Source organism: Salvelinus fontinalis, chromosome 8 (assembly GCF_029448725.1).
Source record: "Salvelinus fontinalis isolate EN_2023a chromosome 8, ASM2944872v1, whole genome shotgun sequence".
Lineage (NCBI taxonomy): Eukaryota > Metazoa > Chordata > Actinopteri > Salmoniformes > Salmonidae > Salvelinus > Salvelinus fontinalis.
Genome location: NC_074672.1, coordinates 38,918,517 through 38,930,601, shown reverse-complemented (window position 1 = coordinate 38,930,601; position 12,085 = coordinate 38,918,517). Strand labels below are relative to the sequence as shown.

The window sequence follows — 12,085 nt, the reverse complement described above, 5'->3', positions numbered from 1 at the left end:
TCTGTACAGACGACTCCACTTGTCTCTGTACTGACGACTCCACTTGTCTCTGTACTGACAACTCCACTTTGTCTCTGTACTGAAGTTTTGCCTGTTTGAGGGAATAACGTCGGGAATAACTATGCTGTTTGTGTTCAATTAAATTTCCAGTCACCTTGACATGGTTAAATGCGGTGGTTCACACTTTCAGTTATGCTCAAATGCTGCCATCTATCCACGGTCTCTGGTTTGGGTAAGTTTTAATAGTCACAGTCGGAACAACATCCCCCATACACTTCCTGATGAACTCAGTCAAAATATCTGTGTATATGTCAATGGTATTCTCAGAGGCTACCTGGAACATATCTCAGTCCACGTGATCAAAACAATCTTGAACCATCGATTCCGATTAGTCAGACCAGCATTGAATAGACCTTAGAACGGGTACTTCCTGTTTGAGTTTCTGCCTATAGGAAGGGAGTAGCAAAATGTAGTCGTGATCTGATTTGCCGAAGGGAGGGCGGGGAGGGCCTTGTAGGCATCTCGAAAGGGGGAGTAGCAGTGATCCAGTGTTTTTCCAGAGCGAGTACTACATTCAATATGTTGATAGAACTTCGGTAGCGTTTTCCTCAAATGTGCTTTGTTAAAATCTCCAGCTACAATAAATGCACCAAGATATGTGGTTTTCAGTTTGCATAGTCCAGAGTAGTTCCTTGAGGGCCTTCGTGGTATCGGCTTGAGGGGGAATATTCAAGGCTGTGACTATAACCGAAGAGAATTCTCTTGGGAGGTAATAAGGTCGCCATTTGATTGTGAGGTATTACAGGTCAGGTGAACAAAAGGACTTGAGTTTCTTTATGTTGTCACAATCACACCATGAGTAGTTAATCATGAAACATACACCACCTGCCTTTCTTCTTCCCGGAGAGTTCTTTATTCCTGTCTGCATATCCCCAGAGAGCAATGATTCCATGAAACATAGTATGTTAAAGGTCCCCTGATGTCTCTCTGGAAGGAGATCATCGCCCTGAGCTCGTCTACATGGCTCAAAGTGGAAGAGAGATTGACATCATCAGTACTTGTTTTCATAAGAGGTGTTGACAAGCTGAAGGTACCGAGCTGTCTGTTAAAAATACTAGCACACAGCTCGGACACCCATGCATACCCCACAAGACATGCCACCAGAGGTCTCTTCACAGTCCCCAAGATCAGAACACACTATGGGACGCGCACAGTAATACATAGAGCCATGACTACATGAAACTCTATTCCACATCAGGTAACTGATGCAAGCAGTAGAATCAGATGTAAAAAGCAGGTAAAAATACACCTTACGGAACAACGGGGACTGTGAAGCAACACAAACATAAGCACAGACACACACACACACACACACACACACACACACATGATAACATCCGCACTATACACACACGTACACATGGTTTTAGTGTTGTAGATATGTGGTAGGGGAGTAGGGTGCCATCAGGCACACACTTACTGTGTTGTGAATTCTGTAATGAATGTATTTTACTGTTTTTAAAATTGTATAACTGCCTTAATTCAGCCAGAGCCCAGGGTCTGCCTTGGCAGCAGCTAATGGGGATCCATAATAAATAGAAATACTGAACTTTAGCGAGTCATATAATCTGAAACGGTGGATGGTGTGTACGCCTCCTCAGAATAACAATTCAGTTATTCCTCCAATTCAGTTATTCCTCCAATTCAGAAAAGTGGTATTCCTGGTCGTAATGCTGGTTACCGCCACTCTGATATCCACGTTATTTCCAGCTGTATTTAATAACACACAAAACAAAGTTCAATGTCTCAGCACAATTATTCTTTATTTTGAATGAATATACATGTACTTATTTACAATTAAATCGTTTGAAATTGAAGTACAGTTTTAATGAGTGTGTTTAAGTTTAATGATAGTGAACACATACAGTAGTATAATAAAAGACTGAAAAACAATGAATATAAAGTACACTCTAATAAGTGTATTGAAGTGTGATGATAGCATATTTAGAGTATACTAAAAGACTGAAAAAACTAAGTGTGTTGAAGTAAATTAAATTATAATTATAGTATACTTATGAAATAATAAAACATTACATTTCGTATTTGAAGTACATTATTTATATTTTTAGTATATAAGTATACTTGTAATATATACAAATGTTATGTTTTTTTGCTTGGGCCTAAACATCAGAGTCAACGCCTGGATACACAGAACCCTTAACCACCAGTCAGAGTCAACGCCAGGATACATACATACATACATACATACATACATACATACATACATATATACACACACACACACACACACACACACACACACACACACACACACACACACACACACACACACACACACACACACACACACACACACACACGTTGTGTCTATCAGTCCTGTCATCTCTGTTTTCTCATATTAACGGTGGCTCATTCTGAGACAGGATATGAGGATTAGGCATTGCCTTACTACGCTACAGCTACACACTGCTAAATGGCTGTCATGTGTTCCCTCATAGAGAAAGGCTAATAAACGTTAGCCGCTTGCGCGCCTAGCACCCCTAGAATAATAGCAGTGGATAGATGAGTCCCACTGATAACAACTAGCGCTAAGGGCTAATGGGGCTGGCTTATTCTATTAGGCTGGGATGAGATGCACTGGAAGAGAGGAAGAGAGGGGAAGAAAGGGGAGAGTGGGGAAGAAAGGGGGAGAGTATCAGGCACAGGAGGCTGCTGAGGGGAGGACGGCTCAGAATAATGGCTGGAATGGAGTAAATAGAATGGCATGAAAAGCATGTGTTTGATGTGTTCGATAGCATTCCATTTATTCTGTTCCAGCCATTAGCCCAAGTAAGGTGCCACCGGGCGCCTGTGGTATCAGGAGAATAGTAGAAGGCTTCTGATACTATGAGAGCATACACAGTCAAAAACACACAAAAACACACACTTTGAGGTAATACTTGATTGGAGAGACTGTACTGGTGAATCTAGCTCCTGTTCATACCGATAGATTATTCTTCACATCACACTAGCAGGGAAAGGGAGGATACTGCAGAGGAATGGGACAAGAGAGAGACAAGATAGCGGGAGAGAGAAGGGGAGAGAGAGAAAGGTGGAGGGAGAGAGAAGGGGAGAGAGAGAAAGGTGTAGGGAGAGAGAAGGGGAGAGAGAGAAAGGTGGAGGGAGAGAGAAGGGGAGAGAGAGAAAGGTGTAGGGAGAGAGAAGGGGAGAGAGAGAAAGGTGGAGGGAGAGAGAAGGGGAGAGAGAGAAAGGTGGAGGGAGAGAGAAGGGGAGAGAGAGAAAGGTGTAGGGAGAGAAGGAGAGGAGAGAGAGAAAGGTGGAGGGAGAGAGAAGGGGAGAGAGAGAAAGGTGGAGGGAGAGAGAAGAGGAGAGAGAGAAAGGTGGAGGGAGAGAGAAGGGGAGAGAGAGAAAGGTGTAGGGAGAGAAGGAGAGGAGAGAGAGAAAGGTGGAGGGAGAGAGAAGGGGAGAGAGAGAAAGGTGGAGGGAGAGAGAAGAGGAGAGAGAGAAAGGTGGAGGGAGAGAGAAGGGGAGAGAGAGAAAGGTGGAGGGAGAGAAGGGGAGAGAGAGAAAGGTGGAGGGAGAGAAGGGGAGAGAGAGAAAGGTGGAGGGAGAGAGAAGGGGAGAGAGAGAAAGGTGGAGGGAGAGAGAAGGGGAGAGAGAAAGGTGGAGGGAGAGAAGGGGAGAGAGAGAGAAAGGTGGAGGGAGAGAGAAGGGGAGAGAGAGAAAGGTGGAGGGAGAGAGAAGGGGAGAGAGAGAAAGATGGAGGGAGAGAAAAGTTCTTTAGGTGAATCTTGACACTGCCGCATTCTCTGAACACATGGAGTGGATTATGTAGTCTGGTCCTACACACCGTTTTCACCACAGTAACACACACACACTAGGTATGCACACACACACACCCTTACACACACCAGGTATGCACACACACCAGGTATGCACACACACACCCTTACACACACACCAGGTATGCACACAATCCCATTATAAAGCCAAGGTCTTTTTTTTGGTCTATGGGGGGCTCTGACATAAAAGAGTAACAAGGTATTTTTTTGTCTCTTGGGGGCTCTGATATAAAAGAGTAACAAGGTATTAACCTTTATGACATTCTTTACTTAATGCTTTTTCAGCTAAAAATACAAATCTTCATGACTGGGCTGTGCACCTTTCTAATTAACCAACCCCACACACCAGGGTGGAGTACCACGGTAAAACTTTACAGGCCTGTATGTGTGTGATTGGAAAAGAGAGAGAGGGGATAGATCGAGACAGAGAGAGGAAAGAGAGAGAGAGACAGTGAGAGGAAAGAGAGAGAGAGAGACACAGAGAGAAGAAAGCGAGAGAGAGAGAGAGAGAGAGTGAGAGAGAGAGAGAGAGAGAGAGAGAGAGAGAGAGAGAGAGAGAGAGAGAGAGAGAGAGAGAGAGAGAGAGAGAGAGAGAGAGAGGGAGAGAGGGAGAGAGGGAGAGAGGGAGAGAGGGAGAGAGGGAGAGAGCAAGAGAAAGGAAAGAGAGAGAGAGAAGTGGGGGAGAAACTTGTCCATCTCTGGTTTTTCTCACTCCTGTCGTTTTTATCACCTCAAAGCTCTACTTTAGTCTGGTCGGCTGGTGAACGCAGTTAGGATTAATACCACGAGGTAACACACATACAGCAGGCTCAGTAGATGTACTGTACATCAACCGCAGCCGCTACATAGCTGCAGAACAGTAGACCTTCATGTCAACTCCATCAATTTAGGACCACTAAAATCAGAAGGGGCTGTAAAGAAACTTCATTACAGACAACCACTACAAAACAAGCACAGATTTCTACGCACACATGCACACACACATGCACGCACACGGTTATAGTCCTCTGAAAGTCATGAGGGACCATAAACAGAGCTGCTGGTATTGCAGTCAGAGCAGAACAATCAAGTGGGAATTGTGGTCACAACCAAAACGTACAATCAGTAGGTGCTGTGCTTATGAATCTCAATTCTAGCTAGCTTGTGATTTGGCACCATGCACCTCAATGTCCCCAATGCCCCTGATTTGTGTTAGTCACACAGATGACCCAGGGGCAGATAACCCAGGGGCAGATAACCCAGGTAGATGATGAAGTGAGGAGGATGATGAAGAGAGGAGGATGATGAAAAGAGGAGGATGATGAAGAGGAGGAGAATGATGAAGAGAGGAGGAGAATGATGAAGAGAGGAGGATGATGAAGAGGAGGATGATGAAGAGAGGAGTATGATGAAGAGAGGAGTATGATGAAGAGGAGGATGATGAAGAGAGGATGATGATGAAGAGGAGGATAATGAAAAGAGGAGGGTGATGAGAGGAGGATGATGAAGAGAGGAGGATGATGAAGAGAGGAGGGTGATGAAGAGAGGAGGGTGATGAAGAGAGGAGGGTGATGAAGAGAGGAGTATGATGAAGAGAGGAGGGTAATGAAGAGAGGAGGGTGATGAAGAGGAGGATGATGAAGAGAGGAGGGTGATGAAGAGAGGAGGGTGATGAAGAGAGGAGGGTGATGAAGAAAGGAGGGTGATGAAGAGAGGAGGGTGATGAAGAGAGGAGGGTGATGAAGAGGAAGATGATGAAGAGAGGAGGACGATGAAGAGAGGAGGGGGATGAAGAGGAGGGTGATGAAGAGAGGAGGATGATGAAGAGAGGAGGATGATGAAGAGAGGAGGATGATGAAGAGAGGAGGATGATGAAGAGAGGAGGGTGATGAAGAGAGGAGGGTGATGAAGAGAGGAGTATGATGAAGAGAGGAGTATGATGAAGAGAGGAGGGTGATGAAGAGGAGGATGATGAAGAGAGGAGGATGATGAAGAGAGGAATATGATGAAGAGAGGAGGATGATGAAGAGAGGAGGGTGATGAAGAGGAGGATGATGAAGAGAGGAGGATGATGAAGAGAGGAGGATGATGAAGAGAGGAGGATGATGAAAATATGAGGATGATGAAGATAGGATGGTGATGAAGAGGGGGATGATGAAGAGAGGAGGATGATGAAGAGAGGAGGATGATGAAAATATGAGGATGATGAAGATAGGAGGGTGATGAAGAGGGGGATGATGAAGAGAGAAGGGTGATGAAGAGGGGGATGATGAAGAGAGGAGGATGATGAAGAGAGGAGTATGATGAAGAGAGGAGGATGATGAAGAGGAGGGTGATGAAGAGGAGGGTGATGAAGAGGAGGATGATGAAGAGAGGAGGATGATGAAGAGAGGAGAGTGATGAGGAGAGGAGGATGATGAAGAGAGGATGATGAAGAGAGGAGAGTGATGAAGAGGAGGGTGATGAAGAGAGGAGGATGATGAAGATATGAGGATGATGAAGAGAGGAGGATGATGAAGAGAGGAGGGTGATGAAGAGAGGAGTATGATGAAGAGAGGAGTATGATGAAGAGAGGAGTATGATGAAGAGAGGAGGATGATGAAGAGAGGAGTATGATGAAGAGAGGAGTATGATGAAGAGAGGAGGATGATGAAGAGAGGAGTATGATGAAGAGAGGAGGATGATGAAGAGAGGAGGATGATGAAGAGAGGAGGGTGATGAAGAGAGGAGGATGATGAAGAGAGGAGAGTGATGAAGAGGAGGATGATGAAGAGAGTAGGATGATGAAGAGAGGAGGGTGATGAAGAGAGGAGGATGATGAAGAGAGGAGGATGATGAAGAGGAGGGTGATGAAGAGAGGAGGATGATGAAGAGAGGAGTATGATGAAGAGAGGAGGGTGATGAAGAGGAGGATGATGAAGAGAGGAGGATGATGAAGAGAGGAGTATGATGAAGAGGAGGATGATGAAGAGAGGATGATGATGAAGAGAGGAGGGTGATGAAGAGAGGAGGATGATGAAGAGAGGAGGGTGATGCTAGAGAGGAGTATGATGAAGAGAGGAGTATGATGAAGAGAGGAGGATGATGAAAAGAGGAGGGTGATGCTAGAGAGGAGTATGATGAAGAGAGGAGTATGATGAAGAGAGGAGGATGATGAAAAGAGGAGGGTGATGCTAGAGAGGAGTATGATGAAGAGAGGAGTATGATGAAGAGAGGAGGATGATGAAAAGAGGAGGGTGATGCTAGAGAAGTTGAAAGGAAGAACATCGCAGTCACTCACCTTGCATGATTGGAGCCTCAGTTCCCATGGCGACGGTCATGCCCAGATGCCCTCCTCATCGTCCTGTTGGAGAGAATAAATCAATCAGTCAAATGCAATTTGCATAACATTTTCTTCATGTACTGTGTATTTTCTGGAGAACACAACAAAATCCAGACCTGAATACCAAAGGTCAGGGTTTCCTATACTTAGTTGTACCGTGTCTCCCTGCAAGTCTCACAGCCAGTTATAATCAAAGCTAGCATGTTTAGCTTGTTCACCCAGGCTGTAGCTGTGTTCTACTGTATGATATCAACAGACTTTTTCCCTCTTTGTGATGTAGTCAGGAGGCAGTAATGAATCTTACAGAGGTTTCCTCAGGCCTGAGTCTAGCCAGACAGAGCCCTGGGAACAGTGAGGCTAACACACACAGACAAACACCATGACGTCTTTGCAGACAGGCAGGCCAGCAGCAGAGTACTGTAGCAGGGCTGGTTCAGCCATGCTCACTTGATGGGAGAACTTCTCCGGTACCTGAAGACTTGTGTTGGCTCCCAGAGCTATAGCCTAGAGTTTAGGTCAGTGGGCTAATTAAGGGCTTGAGATACGCAGACACACCTTCAGACACACCTGCCTTAACTGCATTACCTGTCAGGAGTTATGACTGTTCCCCTCTCAATCACAATGGCTTTGCTAGGCCATGGCTAGGCTACGGCTAAAGCTAGGCTAAGGCTAGTGATATGCTAGACTATGCTATGCTAAATGCTAATAGCTTCAGCTACAGTCTGCGTCCGCATGCTAAGGTCAATCAGTTAGAAGCATCTATCCCCAGTGAGTGCCTGTGACAGGCGGGATAAACACAGCCAAGCTCTTTCGCCAACGTAGCCAGGCTAAACACACACACATGCAACCACACACACACCCACACCCCCCCCCCCCCCACACACACACACACACACACACACACACACACACACACACACACACACACACACACACACACACACACACACACACACACACACACACACACACACACACACACACACACACACACCCACACACACACACACACACACACACACACACACACACACACACACACACACACCCACCCACCCACCCACCCACCCACCCAGTCAGGGCTAAATACCATGTGCTACTTCTTACAGAGCAGGCAGCCTGTCGAGGGGGAGAATAAGGAACAACAACCAGAGAGAGGCCTTGTAATTCTAACTCTGATAAACACTTTATGACTGTTCTCTATTTCCTTACAGAGGCATGGTGCCAAGTCCCTGGCAGCGCTGTAGCTGTGGCTAAATCAGAACAACATGGACACAACATGCCCGTCAAACTGAAGTGAGGTAAAAACAGGTTAGGTGAAAACAGGTGGTGGATGCCAACTTGGATGGCCTGATAAGATAAATAAAGGTGTCTGTTATCTACATGAATAATGATGCAATAATGAGACCCAAGAGCTGAGATATGGTTTGGTCATGGAAAAAAGGTGTGTTTGTGTATGTGTGTTTTTGTTTATAATGACTTTGAGAGTATTTCTCCATCTGACAGCCTTGGAAAGCATTGTGTCTCTGGGGTGTTTGACCAGACCCTCTTCATCATCAATCACACACACAAATGCATACAAACGCACACAAGCCCTATGGTGGCTTCTGCGGAACGTCCACTATAGGTCAAAGGTCAGACATGAGGGAAATTGATTGGGATGACCTCTGTCAAAGCAGCCGGGAACGAGCTCACCTCTGGACTGAGTGCTACACTGCACCGCTAGCCATGGTCAGACACCCAGCTATGAGGAGTAGAGAAAAGAAAAACAGAAGGGACGGAGGAAAGTTGGAGCAGAGGATGGGAGAAGAGGAAGAGGAGGAGGAGGAGGAGGAGGAGGAGAAACAGAAATAAGGGAGAAGGGGGGTAAGGAAGAAGAAGTTGGGGAGTAGGAAACGTGAGGTAGAGGAGAGGAGGGGTAGAAGAGGAGAGACAAGGGAAGAAGGAGAGGAGGAGTGGGTGATGGGAGGAAGAGGTGGTGAGGAAAAATAGTGTAATTAATCACGTTCAGATAAAAGAGAGAGATAAAAGGCAGAGTGGGGCACTGTGTTTGGAGGAAAAACAGTTTAATCTCAGGGACCCTAATCTGACCTCTCACACACACATACACACCCTATGGTGACCTCTGCGGAACTTCCACTATAGGTCAAAGGTCAGACATGAGGATAATTGATTGGGATGACCTCTGTCAATGCAGCCGGGAACGAGTGTGTTTGCAGTTTTTGATGAGAGTCTGTTGGACACGGGAGAGAGAAATAAAGAGAGAGAGACAGAGAGAGAGGGAGAGAGAGAGAGAGAGGAGAGATAGAGAGAGAGAGAGAGAGAGAGAGAGAGAGAGAGAGAGAGAGAGAGAGAGAGAGGGAGAGCGAGTGAGCGAGGCAGAGGGGGAGAGAGAGAGAGTGAGAGAGAGAGAGCGAGAGAGCGAGAGAGAGGGGGAGCGAGAGAGAGGGGGGGGAGCGAGAGAGAGAGAGAGAGCGAGGCAGAGGGGGGGAGGAGAGAGAGAGAGAGAGAGAGAGAGAGAGAGAGAGAGAGAGAGAGAGAGAGAGGGGGGGGAGCGAGAGAGAGAGAGAGAGCGAGGCAGAGGGGGAGAGAGAGAGAGCGAGAGAGAGAGAGAGAGAGAGCGAGAGAGAGAGAGAGAGAGAGGGGGGGAGCGAGAGAGAGAGAGCGAGGCAGAGGGGGAGAGAGAGAGAGAGCGCGAGAGAGAGAGAGAGAGAGCGAGAGAGAGAGAGAGAGAGAGAGAGAGAGAGAGAGAGAGAGAGAGAGAGTGAGGCAGAGGGGGAGCGAGAGAGAGAGAGAACAATAGTCTACTATTTATTCAGCTTGTCTTTAACCCTAACAACAGTTTCAACTTTTTCCAGCCTATAGCTTTACGTTCAGCTTTCCATTTCACTTTGCATACAGTGTGCTATCCCTTTTACACATGTAACGATTCCATTTTAAGGGGGCATTTCCAGCCATTTGGCCCAGATTTATGAGTTATTTTGTTATTCTCTGCATGCTTAACAAGATTTCCGAGCAGTCGTATTCATAGTTTCACTGCTGGCCTTTTTCTTTCTGACTTAAGTGTCTGAGAAGTTGCTTGTAGCCTGCTACCGCGCTATGCTGCGTGTCAGGTCTATAAACAATGTCTCTATTAAATAGTGCAGGAGGCCATATTGAGTGAGAGATATTTATATTAGAAGTGGTGTGTGTAATAGTGGGGATATCCCAGTGTGTGTTAGCTTGGGTCATGTTTAAACAGCATGCTTGAAACATGCAATGGTGCTTGTCTGAGGGAACAGGCGTGTGATTCCAGCACCTCTACTCCTATTTGGAAGTCCCCTTGACACACACACACAGACACACACAGAGGAGTGTCTTGCGGAGTTTCCCAAATCACACATGAATTAGAGAACAATAATATTATTCATTATTAACATTATTAAACACATAGAAGAGGTCAGTAGCAGGTGGTAATGGGATAAGATGATTATCTATAGTGCATGTGTTCTACAGTATAAGCATTCCAATAGACTAAAGTGGCACACTCTAAACTCTTACCTATCCTCCCTCCCTTCTCCCTAACCTCTCCTCATCTCCTTTAGTGGTCTTAAAACAAAGGATAGGTGAAAGCCAAATATATCGTACATTAGTGCAGGTGAAGGAGATGAAAGGAGGAGTAGAGGCCAGTTTTACTGCTCTATTGTTGTGTGTGGTGGTTGGTTAGGGGAAACTGTAAGTGTTGGGCACACCCTTGGCAGCACTTTATTCTATAGCTAGAGGACTCCTGATAACTCCAGGAGTGATAAGTATAATTGTAGTCTTTATCTGTTGTGGTCCAGTACTGTCTTTTTGCTAACTAGGGCCATCCACTTGAAGTGCTGCCTGTCTTCCCAGTGTCCTACTTGATGTGTGAACTGCTGACTGCTCACCACAGCTGATTGTTTTCACATCAACCAGGATCAAGGGGCAGGGCAATTTGTGATTGTTGTTGTACCAGAATGTGTGCTCTTCATCTTTGCAATTATTATTATCAATTAATATTAGTACTTCAGTCTCCCGTTTTCGCAGCGGCAGTCGTGTAAGTGGGGGTCGTGTAAGCAGGGGTCGTGTCAGCGGGGGTCGTGTCAGCGGGGGTCGTGTCAGCGGGGGTCGTGTCAGCAGGGGTCGTGTCAGCGGGGGTCGTGTAAGCGGGGGTCGTGTAAGCAGGGGTCGTGTCAGCGGGGGTCGTGTCAGCGGCGGTCTCGTGGCAAAGCTAAGACAGTTCTGATGAGTTTTTCTGCAGTTAATCAAGGAAGGAAAGAGAGGAAGGCTCCACACCACTCTGTCACTTGAGTTTCTTACCTAGTTATTTTCAGATGATCTCATTTTGCTGTTTTGTAGCTTTGGCAAGTATGTGTGTTTTCTATACCTGTTCACTCCTCCATGTAGGCTTTGCAGACGCTACCCACCCCTTGGCTGCAATCCTTCTAATTTAGTGTACCCTGCGTGCACAACCCATGTGGAATTCATGGTCTCTGGCAGCATTTGGAACTGCTGATGTGCGGTCATGAACTCAAGAGTTCATCTCAGCCTATGCTGCCCTTCAGTCCCTTGACACTTTGGCCCTGACGGAGACATGGATCACCCCAGAAAACACTGCTAATCCAGCTGCTCTCTCTTCATCTGACTACATCTTCTCTCATAGTCCGAGAGCATCTGGTCGTCACGGTGGTGGAACAGGTCTAGTCATTTCTCCTAACTGGAGATTCTCTTTTCTCCCTCTCTCACCTGTCCATCTCCTCATTTGAGATCCATGCTGTCACTGTCACTTGTCCACTCGAACTTAACATTGTTGTCATCTATCACCCACCAGGTGCCCTTAGAGAGCTCCTCAATGACCTTGACACCTTGATAAGCTCATTTCCTGACGATGGCTCACCGCTCTTCGTCCCGATGTCTG

General features: G+C 46.3%; 1 protein-coding gene across 8 annotated transcripts in view; it reads right to left on the bottom strand.

Moving 5' to 3' along the window:
* LOC129861223 (ERC protein 2-like) overlaps window positions 1-12,085 on the bottom strand; it is a 480,843-nt gene that overhangs the window by 184,644 nt on the left and 284,114 nt on the right. For 7 of the 8 annotated variants that reach the window (XR_008760519.1, XM_055932445.1, XM_055932443.1 and 4 more), the window contains one exon: window positions 7,123-7,185. Coding sequence is in view for 7 of the 8 variants with exons in the window: in XM_055932445.1 (XP_055788420.1) it covers window positions 7,159-7,185 (27 nt within the window). In the remaining variant the exon portion in view is untranslated. Of the gene's footprint in view, window positions 1-1,389; window positions 3,050-7,122; window positions 7,186-12,085 lie in introns of those variants that run through there. The other variant, XM_055932441.1, reaches the window with a different exon arrangement.